At 33.7% G+C, this 17843-nt stretch overlaps 3 protein-coding genes across 10 annotated transcripts; 2 read left to right on the plus strand and 1 right to left on the minus strand.

Annotated features, from left to right (window-relative positions):
- Positions 1 to 1969: 1969 nt before the first annotated feature.
- FIE (Transducin/WD40 repeat-like superfamily protein) lies at positions 1970 to 5580 on the plus strand. Its single transcript, XM_022300099.2, has 13 exons — positions 1970 to 2226; positions 2665 to 2730; positions 2814 to 2936; positions 3592 to 3672; positions 3771 to 3863; positions 3967 to 4042; positions 4335 to 4414; positions 4487 to 4558; positions 4657 to 4716; positions 4838 to 4934; positions 5058 to 5121; positions 5205 to 5264; positions 5341 to 5580. The coding sequence occupies exons 1-13, from the start codon at positions 2050 to 2052 to the stop codon at positions 5408 to 5410; spliced, it is 1119 nt and encodes a 372-aa protein (XP_022155791.1). The 5' UTR covers positions 1970 to 2049; the 3' UTR covers positions 5411 to 5580.
- Positions 5581 to 6377: 797 nt separating this feature from the next.
- Positions 6378 to 11985, plus strand: LOC111022811 (protein NRT1/ PTR FAMILY 7.3). 7 transcript variants are annotated; one of them, XM_022300078.2, is made up of 7 exons: positions 6378 to 6950; positions 7088 to 7182; positions 8349 to 8493; positions 8823 to 9040; positions 9314 to 9864; positions 10692 to 10750; positions 10895 to 11985. In XM_022300078.2, the coding sequence occupies exons 1-7, from the start codon at positions 6767 to 6769 to the stop codon at positions 11560 to 11562; spliced, it is 1920 nt and encodes a 639-aa protein (XP_022155770.1). In that variant the 5' UTR covers positions 6378 to 6766; the 3' UTR covers positions 11563 to 11985. The 7 variants fall into 7 exon arrangements, with proteins under 7 accessions (XP_022155770.1, XP_087982942.1, XP_022155766.1 ...); XM_088126816.1 differs by having other exon boundaries at positions 10704 to 11985; XM_022300074.2 differs by having other exon boundaries at positions 6385 to 6950; positions 10692 to 11985.
- Positions 11986 to 14160: 2175 nt separating this feature from the next.
- On the minus strand, positions 14161 to 17800 carry LOC111022766 (YCF20-like protein (DUF565)). Of its 2 annotated transcripts, none has more exons than XM_022300011.2 (4): positions 17641 to 17800; positions 16714 to 17040; positions 15584 to 15788; positions 14161 to 15075 (listed from the first exon to the last, which is right to left on the minus strand). In XM_022300011.2, exons 3-4 carry the CDS (start codon positions 15674 to 15676, stop codon positions 14608 to 14610), a joined length of 561 nt encoding a protein of 186 aa, XP_022155703.1. In that variant the 5' UTR covers positions 15677 to 15788; positions 16714 to 17040; positions 17641 to 17800; the 3' UTR covers positions 14161 to 14607. The 2 variants fall into 2 exon arrangements, with proteins under 2 accessions (XP_022155703.1, XP_022155702.1); XM_022300010.2 differs by having other exon boundaries at positions 14161 to 15079.
- Positions 17801 to 17843: the final 43 nt, after the last annotated feature.

A 17843-nucleotide genomic window follows, 5' to 3' on the forward strand; every position in this document is an offset into this window, starting at 1 on the left:
TTTGACAAAAGGAACAATATATACGCTCAATTCTTTTAATCACAGTACTCAATAATTCAGCGATAATTGATATATGTCTTTAATCAAGAGGTTGTAAGTTCATTTGTATTTAATTAACAGGTTGTAAGTTCGAATTTGTATTAGATGACACTTAGCAGACATTTCAGGTGAAGATTTGAAGTACGCCATTTTGATTTAAGATAGGCGTCTTGCCAATTGAGCTATGCTCAGTTTGGCAGATTCGATACTTGTTAACGTTTAGGTTTCTTGTTTTTCCGTTTCCAAATTTTATTAGAAACTTAAGCATTTCGTGACTAATTATGTTTATTGTTTCTCATTTGTTGGAAATATAGAAAAAATATATAGAAATGTTGGAAATAATCAAAACAAGTTTCTTGTTCCTGGTTTCCGTTTCCAATTTGTTACCATACATAAATATAAATATTGTTTCATCATCATTGAATTCATGGGTACTAGACTATACAATTCTATTTTTTTATTAAAAAAAAAAGAAACAGAAACAACAAACAAGAACGTTATCAAAAGAGCCTTAACGTTCTCGTTTCGTGTTTCTTGTTTTTGTTTTTTATTTTTTGAGAAACAAATATGTTTGGTAACCAATATCTTTTCTCGTTTCTAAATTTTGAGAAACGTTAAAAAAAGGTAAATTTTTGGAAACTACTAATAAATTATATTATTTGAGTATATGTTCTATATTTTTATATTATATCCACTAAATTTTATTTGAACTAAAAATAAAAATAAATCAACCTGAGTTTACGTATGTATTATCGATTAAGAAGTAAATGGTCGAATTCCACACCCACAAATTTTTTAACTAAAAATAGAAAAAAAACCAAAAAATAATTATCAAACATCTTTTTATTTTTATTTATTGTTTTTCAATAAATAATAAGAAACAGAAATTGTAATTAAATATATCATTATTTCTATTTCTAAAAAAAATAAAAACAAGAAACAAGAAATGGAAAATGAGAAATAGAAACCCATAATAACTAAATTAAAAAAATACTCATATTCTTCCCAACTTACTCTTATGCATCATTTATTCACGTGACAAAGACCCTTAAACATGATTTTCTTGATGCCCCTCCCTCTCTCCTATTTTCAATAAATTACTTTTTGTTTAACGGGTGCATTTACATTATTTCATTATAATTTAATTAATTAAAAATAGTCAATAAAACTACAATAAAATGTTGCTAATAATATGTTAAACTAAATTTTATATTTTAATATATTCATATATACACATTTTTTCTATATAAATATGTAATAAATTGACGCAATTAAATTTATGAACTATATTAGTTTTGATAAATATAGTTCACAAATTTTTTTTTTGATAAATATATTTATATTATGATAATGGTTAAGATTGATTTATAAATAAAATAAACCAATTAAATTTAGATATTTTATTTATAATAGATTCACTAATGAGTGAAGATTAAATTAAAATCAAATTGCTTAAAATTATTTTAATAATTTAACTTAATAAAAAAATATTTTGTACGATAAATTAGAGTGTCGATTTGAACTCATAAACTTTTGGTTGGAAATTGAGGTCATAACCAATTGAACTATGATAAATTAACAACTTAAAGAGATAAATTAACTAACAACAATTAATTATTTAAAATTAATTAAAGTAAATTAATTGTTGGAAATAATTTTTTATTAAATATAATTTATTTATTTATAAATATTTTGGTTAGGATAAAGATTCTATTGAATGTACAATATTATAGTATTAAACTCGTTTTATTTTTTATAAAATTAAATAACAATATTACAAATTATAAGATGTTATTATACTATAAGTTGTATACTATTATTAATTATTTAGTTAAATAAAATTTCACAATTTGAACAAAATTCTTAAATTTAGAATTTGTTTTGGAATTCATTTTTTCACCCTTAATTTTCCATTATTGCCGCTTGATATGAACAGCGAACAAGCCCCAAGCGGTGACCGTCTTCTTTGCAGCGTGGTCTTAAAAAAACTGGTGGCATTTCTTCGCGCGTATGGCGAAGTACGCTCTAGGCTCCGAACCAGTGGTGGGTTCGTTAACTCCATTGAAGAAGAGGGAATACAAGGTCACCAACCGGCTCCAAGAGGGCAAAAGGCCTCTTTATGCTGTGGTTTTCAACTTCATCGACTCCCGTTACTTCAACGTCTTTGCCACTGTGGGCGGCAATCGGGTGAGTTGTTTGTATCTACCAAATCCCTCGACAATCTCACGCCGGTGTTCTATCTTTCAAGCATTTGGGTTTCAATTTCCTTATTGGTGTTTTCAGTTTGTGGGTTTTAGGGATATGTTTGAATGCTGCGTCAATTTTGTTTGTGTTTTGATTTCTCGGATTTTCATTTTCAATTGCGATGCTTGCGACATCTGCAGCTTCTGTGCTTTGGTTTGGCCAACTCAACGGTCATGGGTTTAGGTTAAGGATTCCGATGTATGTAAATTGAGGCTTACTGGACGAGAAATGGTGCTTGTTACTTTTCCTAATTTCTAATTTTCTGTTATCCTTTCTCATGTTGGTTCCTTTGCGTGCTAATTTCTATGACTTAATCTCCTCCATCCAATTGATGAATTTCAGACTTTGGCGTTGTTTTAACGATGCTTAATATTTTTGCAGGTTACAGTTTACCAATGTCTGGAAGGAGGCGTAATAGCTGTGTTGCAGTCTTACGTTGATGAAGATGTGAGTGACTGTGTTTTAGTTGAACCCCGGATGTATTTATATTCTCAAGTTACATTGAATCCCCCGTGTACTTTGTAGATCAGAAGGATGAGTCTTTTTACACTGTAAGCTGGGCATACAATGTTGATGGCTCTCCATTTGTCGTTGCTGGTGGAATCAACGGTATAATCCGTGTTATTGATGCTGGCAGTGAAAAGATATATAAGGTATTGTCTTGATCAGACCTTGATAATTTCCTTTTGCAATGAAGAGTAGGAAAATAGTTTTGTTTACATTTCAATAATGTGTATGCATAAGCATATAATTGGATTGGATAGTGTTTTTGCAATCCTGTTGCCTGATGGTGCAGTTGTGGGAGATTTCTTATTTCGCCCTCCATTTTTTCATATTGCTAATAAATCTCTTATTCAAAAAGAAAGAAAGGAAAAGTTGCTCGAGTTTCAATGAGTCCAAAAAGAAAGAAAGAAAAAATTGAAGATGTGAGGGGATGGACAAGCAATCCTGAATCCACTCAGTGAGCATTGAGCAGCTAAAACCAACATATGCAGAAGGAAAATAATTGAGATGGACGAACTATCCACTCAATGAGCAGCAAACTGCCAGCCTATACAGATGGGAAAGGGATAATCCATCAAATTTCAGGCACCCTCCAATTGGTAGATAAGGGAAAGGGAGGAAGGCTCATAAACATAATATTTGCATATTGTAGTCAGCTACTTGAACTTGCCTTAGAGTTTAGCTTGCACTGCTTACTAGTATTATTAGAATTATTCTTTGTGGTATGGAAACTTTTTTAATCATATGATTTATTTTCAGATATTTAACTTATTTCGAATACTTTGATCTGCTCATTCTTTGCAGAGTTTTGTTGGTCATGGCGATTCAATAAATGAGATCAGGACTCAGGCACTGAAACCATCACTTGTGGTCTCTGCAAGCAAAGTATAGCGCAAAACTATATCCTTATGAATTTTTTTGGATAAAATATAACCTTAGATTTTCTCTTCAAATTGCCTTGATTGATGGTTAAAAGTATCCAGGACGAATCTGTTCGTTTATGGAATGTTCATACAGGTATATGCATTTTGGTATTTGCTGGTGCAGGTGGTCACCGCAATGAAGTCTTAAGTGTGGTAAGGATAGACTGTATTCGTTTCTTTCCTCAACTTTTTTTCAGGTTGGGTTTGTAACGAAGGATCTTATGTATAAATTGTACTGACGTTATATTTTCTCTAGGATTTCCATCCATCAGATATTTATCGCATTGCGAGTTGTGGTATGGACAACACTGTAAAAATTTGGTCAATGAAAGGTATGGCATTCTGTTTTAGTTTTATGTATGATTAATAATTCAATGTCCTGGACAAGTAACTACATGTTTATGAAATCTTTGTTGAATTTTGATTTTACCAAAAAAAAAAATTGAAATATTTTGGAATGGTAATCGGATCTTCTTGGGATATCTCTCCTCATGCCCCGTGGCTTCGTTCCATCTGAATTCAAGCTTCTTGGTCATGAAATCGTTCAATATTGTCCAAGTTCAGTTTCTGTTGACCTAGCACTTGGTGGTAATCTTTTGTTTTGCTCGTTAATGCTTGCTTCAGAGTTCTGGACATACGTGGAGAAATCTTTTACCTGGACAGATCTTCCATCAAAATTTCCCACAAAGTATGTCCAATTTCCAGTAAGTATCATAATTTTTTATGTTGCAGATTGACATTTATCCTTCGAATCTACATTTACTTTGTTAATTCAGGTGTTCATAGCGTCAGTCCATTCGAACTATGTCGACTGCAATAGGTGGCTTGGTGATTTTATTCTTTCAAAGGTCAACAATCTTCCCTTTCACTGATAGTACTGTGTTTACCAGTTGTTTTAAATATGATTTGCATTTTTTTAAAATTTATTTTTATTTATGCATTCCAGAGTGTCGACAACGAAATAGTGTTGTGGGAACCTAAAATGAAGGAACAGTCACCTGGAGAGGTCTTATCCTGAACCTTATTTTATTTTTGGAATATCATTTTGTTGTATATTGTTATTGTCTATTCATGCCGAATATATCAAATTCTAAAAGTCTGAAAATTTACCGATGTTTCTTGTTTAGGGTACTGTGGATATTCTTCAAAAGTACCCTGTTCCTGAATGTGATATTTGGTTCATCAAGTTTTCCTGTGATTTCCATTATAACGCAGCTGCTATTGGTAATTCCATGCCATGTTTCCAAATGTTATAAGCAAACTACTCATACCAATTGCCAGGGGATTGCATCATAATTCTTATAATTTTTTTGACGGCTCTCTCTGGTTATTCTTTTTGTCCATCAGGAAATAGGGAAGGAAAAATTTTTGTGTGGGAACTACAGTCGAGCCCCCCAGCTCTCATTGCAAGGTTTGTTAGACTTTGTTTGTATTTTGATGGCGTTGGTGTGTTACTTGACGACTCAAAGTTTTCGCATTCGTTTTCTTGTCTAGGCTGTCTCATGCCCAGTCCAAGTCTCCCATCAGACAAACAGCCATGTCCTTTGATGGAAGGTAATTTTCATGCCCCTTAATTTCAGTCGATATCGAAACATGGCTAAAAATAAAACTCCTCATCTCTTTGCATCAGTATAATTCTGAGTTGCTGTGAAGACGGGACAATTTGGCGCTGGGACGTTATGACAACCACTTCCACTTGAGCCATCTAGAACATGTACAGGGAACTTCACCAAAGCTCATTTTGCATCCAATTAGTAACTAGTTGATTATCTGTTCTGTTAGGATTATTTGGTGATTTCTGGAAGAAGGAAAACCAACTTACCTGCTTATGAACTGGAAATTTTCTATTAATACATTACATGTTGCTGAATTAGACTGTCATGACCTTTTTTTCTACCATATTACATGTTGATTTGTTTTCTAGATTTAGATATATTTGACATTATTCCCCTAATGCAACTTGTAGTTTATGCAATCATGTAGCTTTTGCAAGTCGAGGCACTTTCGAAATCAAAATAGAATAATTTTGAAGATTCAAGGACCAAAAAAAATGAGATTATAATATAAGAATGCTCCCAAATAACTGCTGGATGTAAATTTCTAAATTTGCATGTCCTCTAATAACAATTGATACAGATTCGAATTACTTTTATAGCTTCTCTATAAACATCCAATGGTATAAAACTATTGGTCACATTGACACATTAATATACATACTTGAGATCGTGGTTTTTTTTGTATAATATATAGGAGTGAAGATTTGAACTCACAATCTCTTGGCCGGAGATAAGTGCTTTAAAAAAGTTCTGTCTATGGAGCCTAAAGCTTCAACCATGGCATGACAGCAGTAAGTGGGCTTAGGTAGTCTTTGCCCAGTCTTCGCCTTCTTCAGTGGCCAAGTTGAAGAGTTCAACATTGGCCTACCACCTTTCTTTTTTACGGTTGAGCTTCTTTAGTTCAAAAAGGTAGTGTCTTTTCCTGGTTGACCATACTTGAAGGCATGTTATTAATTTGTTAAAATCAAAATAAGAGTAAAAGATCGAAATGATTATTTTTTTTAAAATTTAGAGGTTAAAATAGACATTTTGAAAGTTTAGAGATCAAAATGAAACAAATCTAAAAGTTCAATGACCTAAGTAAAATAATTTTCAAGATTTAAGGACCAAAGTCATAACAATATTCCTTGATAAGCATTGGATGCATATTTGAAAATCAACATGACCTCTAATAATCGCACCACACACCTCGATACCTAAGTTAAATAAATGGCTCGATTGAGGTAGGATGTACTCGACGCTTGTTTAAAGGGAATTTTCCAAAGTTGGTTCGAATGGACCTATTTGATTAGGTCTAATCCAGTCTAGTCGATCGACTTGATCCACGTCGCTTCCTTGGTTCGGAGAAAAAGTTTCTGTTGTCTCTACTCCATAGCCCCTCCCATTCTCTGGTTACTCTATAGGCTGTAGCCTCAATACAAACAGACATCCGCAGGCGCTGGGTCCATACGAGTCCCACATTCGCAATGTCCCCACGACACTTGTCCTTCCTCAACTCCCATGGAAGCTCGATTGCTTCCATTCAAAGCTTCTGCCATGCATGGCGGACCTTCAATTTCACTTTTTCTTTTTCCTTTCTATCCCTGTTCCGCCATAGACGAGCATTGGGACGGGTTTTATTGCGATGGAGTCGGAACCAGAGATCGATGGGGCCATTTCTTCGGGCGACGACGAGCTTCTTCAGGTAATCATATGCCCCTCGCTTTAATCATGCTCTTTGCTTTGGCTTTACTTCATATTTGCTTTTTCATGATTTTTTCATCCAGTGTCGCACTTAGGTCAATTCAGGCTATGATTGTCCTTTCCTTCTCTCTCTAAAAGTTGGTTTTTATCGCTGGCTCTCGACTGTTCGAGGAGGTGAATTAATAAGTAATGCCAATGGACTGGACTGTCTTTCGTTCTATTATAAGATACAGGTGAAATCATTTTTGGTCAACTTGTCCTTTTTTAAGTTCTTTTTTGGTCCAAAAAAGTTGCAGAGAGTTGGTCCATAGACGCATCGATATCGATTTAGTTACTATAGTTTAAAATTTGTAACAATTTAGTTCATGCTCGAAAAATTCCATTGAGATCACTGAGGGACCAAAAATTTTTTTTAATCTATAGGGACTAAATTATTGCATATTAAAGATTTTTACTTCATTTTCACGAGTAAATCCCACTAAGATGCAACAGAGGTTTCTTACCTATGCACATCGATAAATCACTTAGGATCAATTGTGTTTTTAAACAATAGGGGACTTCATGATTGCAGATCCTTACTCCGTATTGATGAGTAAATCCTATTAAGATGTAACCGAGGTTTCTGAACTTTGTAGATTGATAGATAACTATAAAGACTAAATGGTTGTATATTAAAGATTATTACATCTAACTATATGGACCAAACTATTACGTACTAAAATTTAAAGACTAAAATATTATAAATATTGATGACCACCTACCTTAGGAATTACTATGTGTTTCCTGAGATTAGTAAAGATGCGCGCAAGCTGACCTGGACACTCACGGATATATAAAAAAATGTTATAAACCTTAAACCGTAGAGACTAAATTGTTAACTACTTCAATGAAATAAAAGTACAAGTAGCATATGTGTTTTTAAACTTTGTTGTTTTCTTGGTTTCTTCTAATGTAGGTGGTCTGTTTTTTTAACACAATTTGTGAAGAATTATTTGAAATGTCTTTATAAACTCACCTGATCACAACTTTGTAGAACAGTTCCTAAAAAGCCATTTTGATAAAATCTCTTTCAAACAATACAAAACCAAGGTCATTTGTTTTTTCCCTTTTATTTTCTACCAAACCTGAAGGAAATGGGGAAGAAATAAGACCTAAAAATAAAAGAAAAAGAGAAAATATACATGTTCTAAGGTCATTGACTGTCATTATTAACCATCCTCATCTAAACTCAAGATTTTATCTTCATCAAAAGTCAAATTTGCTACAGGGACTTTTATCCATATATTTTAATCTATAATGCTACATCTTTGGTGGCTTTTGATATGTAATTTATTTAGCTTAACTTTGATATTGGGATGGGCTTTTTATAAAGCTAATAGTGCCTAAAATGTTGCAAAAGGTAGCAGATCTACATCAGTTGGAGAATGGCCAAGAAAGGTTTCAGAGTTCATATACAGAAGAAGCTGCCTTGGCTGATCAAAATGATAAAACAACACCAAAAGGAAGAAGAATTGGTGGGTGGAATTGTGGGATGCTGCTTCTAGGTAAACAAAACTCTTTTTTGGTGATCATATTATAAACTGAGAATCCCAACCAATTTTTGCATCTCAAGTCCACATTTTCATTCTCTAAGATATCGGTGGATAAGATTACCGTTTCCAGATTGTTTCTAACTTATGAGTAACATATGTTGATGATCTTATAACTTGAGAGAATTAAGCCAACATTTTGATTCTCCCAAGTGTTGTTTAGTAATGTTCCTATTTTTCATTTTCAAGTTTTGAGAAACACAAGTGTCAGACACTAACTTTACACGTTAACCAAACATGCTCTGAATTTCCGTTATACGTGCATGTGTGTGTGTATTTTGCAGTGAATCAAGGATTGGTGACACTGGCATATGCTGGAGTTGAAGTGAATTTGGTTCTGTTTTCAAAGTCAGTGCTGAGGCAAACCAATGCTGAGGCAGCAAATACATTCAGCAGATGGATGGGAACCACTTATTGCTTCTCTCTATTGGGCGCATTTCTCAGTGACTCGTACTTGGGAAGATATCTCACTTGTATCATTTTTCAGCTTATTTTCATTGTTGTAAGTGAGCTTCTTCTCCTGTTCTCAAAATTTTCCCGTCATCTTGGACGGTATCTCCAAACATCCCAAGTCCTTACCATCAAAACGCCTCGTTGGATAACTTGAAATTTTGAACTTTTTTCTCGAATGTAGGTTATGAACCAAAGAAATAGTTAACAAATTAGCTTAGAAAACTAATAACAAAATCTTTGTCAAATCAGATTAAGGTTACAAGATTTTTTAGCAAATGGTAGCGTTTGCTATATATACTAAATTTGTGCTCTCTTTCTGCAGGGTCTGATAGCACTTTCCTTATTAACTCACATATCTCTGCTCAAACCCAATGGTTGTGGCAAAATAGGCCAATTATGCGACCCTCATGGCTTAACCGAACTCTCGATATTTTACATATCGATCTATCTAATCGCCCTAGGAAACGGAGCCCCCGAGCCGGCACTAGCTACATTCGGTGCAGAGCAGTTCGACGACAAAGATCCCAAGGAAAACCGAGCCAAGGCCTCGTTCTACAGCTACTTCTATGTGTCTATAAACATGGGTTGTTTGTTTTCAGAGACAGTTTTGGTTTATATGGAGAACTTGGGGCATTGGAAGGTGGGGTTTTGGATATGTGGTGGGTCTGCATTGCTTGGATATATTTTGTTATTGAGTGGAAGTTCAAGGTATAGACAGTCAAAACCTTGTGGAAATCCTATATCAAGATTCTCTCAGGTTGTAATGGCTTCTATGAAGAAGATGAATCTTCCAATGCCTTCAAATGGAGAAGGCCTTTATGAAGGACTTGGGAAAGAGGCTACAAGAAGAATGCTACACACTGAAGGCTTCAAGTAAGTAGGATTTTTTTAATTTCACTTTTCATGTCATTAAAGTGTCGGTAATGTTCATGTTTCTGTTTCTTATTTTTTATTTTTGTCTCTGAGTCATTTCTTAAAATAAGAAATGTATTCGAAATTTGAATTTTGGAAATGACAAATTAAGAGGATAATCCTTCCGTTTTTAATTTTTAAAAATTAAGCTTAGAAGCATTATTTTTGTTTCTACTCCTGAAAACGTTTTTAAAATATAAGTCAAATTTTGAAAGCTAAAAAAAAAGTTTTTTTTATAACTTATTTTTGTTTTTGAAATTTGGCTAAAGAGTTCAATTTGAGTGATAAGCACAATTAAAAAAATGGAAAACAAATAAATATAATATAAAAATTTTAAATGTTTAATTTGGAATTAATTTTCATATAAAACTTTTATTTTTATTTTTTTATTAAAAATTTTAGAGAACCAATGTTTACGCTTCTTTTTTCATAATTAAAAAACAAAAAAACAAAAACAGCTGCCTAATGTTCTTCTATTTTTCTTATTTATAAAATGAAACAATAAACAAAGAAATGAAAAAGTAGAGATGTGAAAGTTATCAAAGACTTAAATTACAAGTTTGGTCGTTAGAGTTGTAGCTCCAATAATTTAAAAAGTTTCTAGTAACCCCAAAATTAAATAGGAAAAATTTCCTAAAAAAAAAAAAAAACTAAATAGGAAAATTTTTTTTGCACTTATTAATGATTACTTCTTCGAATTCTTCCTATGAGTGAAGACATAAGAGTCAAGTGCTAACTTGAAAATTTTTGATAGATGAACTTTTATTTTAGTTTTTGAAATAATGCAGATTTTTGGACAGAGCAGCCATTCTTACAGCAGAGGAGATGAACTTGATATGGAACCAAGGTCAAACTCCAAATCCCTGGCAAATTTGCTGTGTCTCTCAGGTTGAGGAAGTCAAATGCATTTTGAGGCTTCTTCCAGTCTGGTTCTGCACTATTTTCTCCTCTGTTGTGTTCATTCAAATGCTTTCCCTTTTTGTTGAACAAGGAGCTTCCATGGACACTGTCGTCTCGAACTTCCACATCCCTCCGGCCAGCATGACCGCATTTGACATCGTAAGCACGACGCTCTTCATCATGCTCTATGACAGACTCCTTGTTCCTATATACATCAGAATCGCGAAACGAAGGCCGAAACCACCAAATGAGCTGCAAAGGATTGGGATTGGCCTAGCCATTGCGATAGTAGCGCTTGTAATTGCAGGCTTCGTCGAGCAAAAACGGTTGAGGCATGCAAGCATCAGTGGCGAAGAAACAAGTTCTTTAAGTATCTTTTGGCAAACGCCACAATACGTACTCGTGGGGGTCTCCGAAGCATTTGTCTACGTAGCTCAGATGGATTTTTTTGCATCGCAAACACCGGATGGGTTGAAAAGCTTGGGAATGGGACTGTCAATGTCTTCAACAGCAATGGGGAGTTACCTTGCAAGCATGATTCTAACAATAGTAATGGCTGTCACAGAAACTAATGGCAAGCCGGGTTGGGTTCCTCCGAACCTGAACGACGGTCATTTGGACAGATTTTTCTTCCTATCGGCTGCTCTGACTGCTCTTAACTTGGCCTTTTACGTCATCTGTGCCAAACGGTACAAGGGTTCGACAACGGAGAAGCAAGACGGAGACCGGGAAGAGGAGCTTGATAGAGAGTTCAAGTGAGACGAACCCCTTTCTTGATAGTAGGAAACTTGCAGGGAACAATAGTGTTGAGAGACAGCATAAAATCTTATCAAAGATTTCTTTGCTTGCAGACAGGGAGTGGACAAACAGGTTTGACGAGAATATAAGCTGCAAGATCTTATTTGAAATATTACAAGTTCAAAAGACTTGAAAAAAAATGTCTACGAAGTTAACTTCTAATTTTCTACCTAATAAGCTTTTGAATTTTAAGGACCTACTGGTTTTTTGTCTTTTCGGAGTAGAGAAACCTTGCTCGTAGCTCCCTATTGATATAGAAAGGGATGAAGAATGAAATAAAAAATAATAAACAAGTCTCGAGGGAGTAAAGAACCATCGTTAAGTGGTTATGTGTCTAATTGTGACCGATGGTTCTTCTTCTATAGATTTGTCTACCATTCCATACTTAGTGGAGTTACCGTACAAACTTGAATATTTATAAAAACGAAGGGGGAAGAGTTTTGACTGAAGCCAAAAGGTATCTTAAAGGAATGGTAGCACCACAATCTACCTCGACGCGGCTATCATAAATGGTTCCGACAACAGTGGCGTATGCAGGTTTGGGATAATCTTCAATCTTTTTTTCTCTCTTTTTTTCTTAATTTTCCTCTCTCTATTTTCTTTATGAAACTCCCTCTCGAAAGGAGGAGTTTGAGTCGATTAAGTCTAACTCATCTTTGGTTCCTTGTAGACCAAATCAATTTTTATTTTCTATTTATCTTTTATCTCTTTCTCTCCCATTGAAAATTTCATCATCTTATTAGTTTGTTTTTTCAACTTTTGGTTCACTCAATGGTATGTGTGGAGGCTTGAAGTAACAATAGATCCAAAGTAATTTTCAAATTGCATTTATGAATAGTTTTTAAATAAGTATTATCTAAAAGTATTCACTTTGTAATAGAATAATTTGTCAAATAAAACATTAAAGTCTCGTTATAATTATTTCTGTTTTTTGTTTTGGTTTTTCTGTTTTTAGTTTTTGGTTTTTTGGAAACAAAAAACATATATTTTTTATAACCATTTTTTGTTTTTTGTTCTTAAAAATAGGAAACCAAACGTGTTTGGTAACAATTTTTAGTTTTTTATTTTTAAAGAGTTAGAAAATTAAAAATACATATTAGAGATAGAAAATGATGTGTAGAGTAGAAATGACAATAGTGTAAGTGTGAATGAGGATGCTCTCTCCTATTCTCGTGCTCGCAAAAATATTTAATCCTCGTCGACCCCTCGTTCTTTGGTGTTCTCGAGAAAAATTATCGATTTTATAATTAATTTTAATTATTTTTAGAATTAAAATAAAAAAGTGTAATAAATATATATTAGTTAGTTATAAAATGGAATCGGGAATGAAATCGAGACATGCATTTCCTATCTTCGAGCGAGACCCGACCCTGCAAAATTTTTTGTCATCCCTAATGTAGAAACATGAAAATACAAATTTAAAAAGATTGTAAATAAACTTTTGGAAGATAAATTTTACAGAGATAAAAAAAATGATTTAGAAAAAAATGAGTGAAAGGAAAGTTAAAAGAAAAAGAGAAAATTTTCAGAGAAAAAAGGTAAAGTTGAGGGGAAAAGATATGTTAAGTTGAGAGGAAAAGATATGTTAAAAAGAAAGAGAAAAATTATAGTGGAAAAAAATTTAGAAATAAAAAACAAGATTCAAAATATAATTTTTAGAGAAAATAAACACGAAGAGAAATAAAAGTTACCACCAAAGAAAATTGAACAAGAAAAGAAGATATAATTTTAAGAGGAAAAATAGATTAGAAGAGAGAAAAGTTATAATTAAAGAAATTTTAGGGAGAAAAAATTCAAAAAAATATTAAACTTTTAGAGAAGTATACAGCCGATCTATTAGAACAAAAATGAATAAATAAATAAAAATACATATAGATGAAAATTTTGGAAAGAGAGACATGATAACAAATATTCAAACTATGAAAATTTTAGAGAGAAATAAATTTTGTAGAAAGGAAAAAAATCAGAATAAGAAAGAAATGTTTTAGAGATAAATATGAGAAAGAAAATAAAAAGTTGAGTATTAGAAGAAAAAATTCAATTTTAAAAAACAGAAATCTATTTTTGAAAAAATATATATAAATATATATAGAATTTCATAATGGTTTTTGAGAAAAAAAAATTGAATTAATTATAAACAACATTTAAAAAAAAAACCAAAAACAGGAAACGAAAAGATTATCAAATAGACCCTAAAAAAATCGAAAATCAAATTTTAAATATTTTACCATATTTGCAAAATCCACAAACTATTGTTGTATTTACAAATATGACAAATATTTTAACCTTCCATTATTAATTCCCGAAAAAGCATCAAAATGTTCAAATCTCTAACGAAAAGGAAAACAAAAGTACGAAATTGTTAATTTAATTTTTTTCCACAACTATTCAAACATGGATGCTATTAAATAAGCTACTAATGTCTTCACCATCGGCATATTTTTTATACAGAAATCCTATGTTGAATGTTCCTAAGAAGTTTCAATATCCTACAGCATTTTACCAGAAAACCCAAAATTCACAAGTCAGAAGATCAAGCTAGTTGGACCCGAATGGATAGAACCCGAACACAAACACTAATTGTGCATTGAAAAATATATATAAAAGATATAAGAACTACAATATCTCCCGAGTAATTCGAAGTACTTGGACTCTTCCCTCTCTTGAGTATTCTTACTCAGGCCTGAACCGTATTAACCAATTGCCTACCTTCCTCCTTTTATAACTAAATCTCCTAACACAATTACCAATATACCCTTAATACCCTAACAATATCCCTAATCTATCCTAATAACAATCCTATCATTTTCTTGACAATGTGAATATCCAAAAGCTTTGTTAAGTTACTCACAGTTCTTAATAAAACCTTCAAACAGCCACCATGTTTTTCCCAGGGCTTCAGATCCATGAATGAGAGATATGCCATCATCATCTATCTGTACTCAAAACTTGGAACAATTGCAAACTCAAGTTAATGGAATTTGAAGATATACAGCCATGAATGTGCTAATAAAATATATGCAATACATTTTCTAAAAATAAAGGGAAGAAGTTATGTAACCCAAAAATATCATCCATTTCATATTTAAAAGAATCCAAGAAAAGACCCATGGAAAGCCCAGCCTTCCAGTAATTGAACATCGTTATTAGGCCCTTAATCTTGTTCAAGAGAGGAAGAGAAGCCCTATACATGAGGGCCCCAATCCCCTCCACAACAACCACAGCCAATGCAGCAGATAGAACATCCCAGTCACCTGTTTGACCAATAACAGTAGCAAATGCAGTTGCACTGTAAAACCCAACCAAGAAGAAGAATATCTTCAATGGAAGATTTTTTCTTAACTCGTTAATTTTGGCGTCCAACTTGGTTTGAATGGCTTGAATGATCCTTATCAGTCTCGTTCCACCGTTGGAGCTATTTGGAGGAGGATCGAATGGACTCCCTTCCACACTGCTCCTAATAGACAGAGCCATCTTCCTGAACCACGTAGATTTTTTTCAAATTACAAACATAGACTATAGTTTCATAATGCAATTTCTTTCCAACTATAACTGAGCATGGTTTACTAGTTAACTCCTATGAGGATACAAAGATTATTCGTAGGATGTCGTGCCTTCCATTCCCTTTGAGATGAATCTTTAAGCATACAATCATTATTTTCATGCCTTCAATAGTCAACTCCTATTAGGATAGGAGAATTTTCGTTATATGCTTCATGACAAACATATAGAGTACAATCTGGATAACACGGTGACTGAGATATGCAGAAAAGGCAGAAAACAGGAAGTTGTTTGACTAACTTTGTAATTTTCATTTCTTGAACAACTTGGAAGTTGAGCGGAATCATCGATACATCAAATTAAATAATTCAATGCTCAAAACACGATAAAGAATTGCATAACTGACCTAGAGCCTAGAAACTACAGCCACCTTAAGTAAACAATAGGACGTATAGAACATCCCCATTATGTGGTAACTCACTTGAAGTTCTTTAGTACTGAAGGCTTGGCCACAGAAAAGGAATAGCACTGATGGTGGTGTTTCCCACAAAACACATGAGTATCGTAAAAGCATTCTGCGAGCCCTGGGACAGACAGTCTTGATGTCACGCCCTTCGGAGATTGCAGCATAATAGTTCTTGGGTAGGTGGATAACCTCATTGGAGTTTCCATTACATTATCTTGAACTGCAAGCAGTATTCAAATAATTTTATTGATGGGCAGTTATTATGATGACAACCATGAGTGAAAATTCTTACAAGAATTCAAGTAGGGAATGCAATACACTAACAGTACTCATTTATGCATGATCTTAAAATCAACTAAGTTACCATATATTATAGTTCTACTGGCTTTGATTCTCCCTCGAAAGGAGGAAAAAATGAACACACGATTCAATAGTTTCATATGTTTTCAAGTGCTGTTTGGAGTTGCCAGTTTATTCATCCCATCACCCCTTCCTTCATCAGATGGAAATTGTCTCTATAAATTATCTAGAAACTCTATTTATTTAATTTGGATTTGCTCTGCTGTATAGCCTTGTGAGCATGAACCAAACAACTTAACTGTTAGTAACAGTAAGAAAATGGTTCAGCAGGGACAATAGAACTCAGTATCTATTCACACAATTCCGTCAGAATCTTTCCTGTCAGCAAACATTTTGATTGCCATAAATCTTCTAGCCATAAACCTTCCTACGTTTTTGTTGGTTAACTCACTCTACAACTACAAGTTTATTTTAAGTTGGTTTTCTAGGGAAGTTGAGATTAAGTTGCCTCTTTTGTGGAGCTAGTAGTTTCTTTCTATGTGAAATTAGTTGAGTCTATTTTTCGACCTAGAGTGTATATTTATATGGACAACTATGGAATGAATAACACCTTCCCATTTTCTCATTTCTCTCTCAATTCTCTCTCAATAATAAGAACTACAGTTTTCTAAAATAAACACTGAAATACAATGATTCAGTGTCAATATTCAATGCTTTAACCAAATTTCAACGAACCTAAGTACAATTATATCAATCAAACAACAGTTCGTAAATAGGGAGAAATTAGAGAAATCTTAATAGATAATGACTACAAAATCATGAAATAGGTTGAAGAACGTGCTTACCAATCAATGTCCGAGCCCTGTACCCCCTTCAATTTGAAGACCAAAAGAAGCCTCTCGAATTATCTCTCACTTTGCTTCCATGGATCTTTGGCTGCTGGAATTGTTTGTTCCTTCCTTGAATTTCATGGACGTATTTCCTTCAATCGGCCTTGGCACGCTCAAGCCATGGGGCAGATTTTGGCGCCGTACCTCAGACACCAGATAGACAATCATCGATCATCGATCATCTTCTGTTAATCTTTACTCAAAAAAGTTATGCTTCTTCACCTACTTCTGCTTGTAGGTATTCCCACCATTACTGTTAAACTCCACCGGGTTATCGTTATCCTATCCAATTGTACAATTATGACTTTAGTATTGAGTTTCTAATTGCTTCAAAGCGTATGTTTTACAGATGTGAAATAAAACTAAAAGACTGAAATACAGATGAGAAATTCGGGAGAGAGAAGATAAAAAAATGCCAGTGAGCGTGAAAAAAAGGAAAAGAGGAATAAACTACGGCGAGCTTGAAAGCTACTGAGTTTGAAAAGCCAAAGAAAGTCAGGTAAAGAACAAAAATTCTCCAGAGAATCATATATTTATTATTTTCCGATCGAGTTCGAGTACGAGTCGCTCCTCGCAGGCAAAAAACCAAAAATCCAAAAACAATGACTACATTTCCATTCTTCACAGCTCTAATTACAAACGTCCAGGGCAAATCAACTTCAACCTACACCAATTGGCAGCGAGTAAACTCAAAAATTTCCAGCTAAGAAAGAAATCTTAAACTCGAAAATGCCAAACGATCTTTTACTGATCCAAACGCAAAAGCTAGGGGAAAAGACGAACAGCAATCATTCACTCCATTTTCTTTCGCAATCCCTCCGAATTGAGACAGAATCATGAAATGGAAATAGAAGAAGCAGAGAGTGGACACCGGAAACTTACTGATGAAGCGGCGGCGGCGACACTGAGTGAGACCGAGTCGGAGCAGAGTTGGGAGCGAGTTGGTGGAGCTGAGAATTTGTGGGAGTGAATGAATGTTGGTAGCAGAGGGAGCCAATAACATACGGAGAAATTGAGCTAAATGATCCAAATTTGACGGTGTAAATGAGATATGCCTTTTTTTAAATGTAATTTTACTTTTTTGT

The sequence above is a fragment of the Momordica charantia genome (genome assembly GCF_013281855.1).
Source record: "Momordica charantia cultivar OHB3-1 chromosome 7 unlocalized genomic scaffold, Mcharantia_2.0 BLBB01000007.1, whole genome shotgun sequence".
Classification (NCBI taxonomy): Eukaryota; Viridiplantae; Streptophyta; class Magnoliopsida; order Cucurbitales; family Cucurbitaceae; genus Momordica; species Momordica charantia.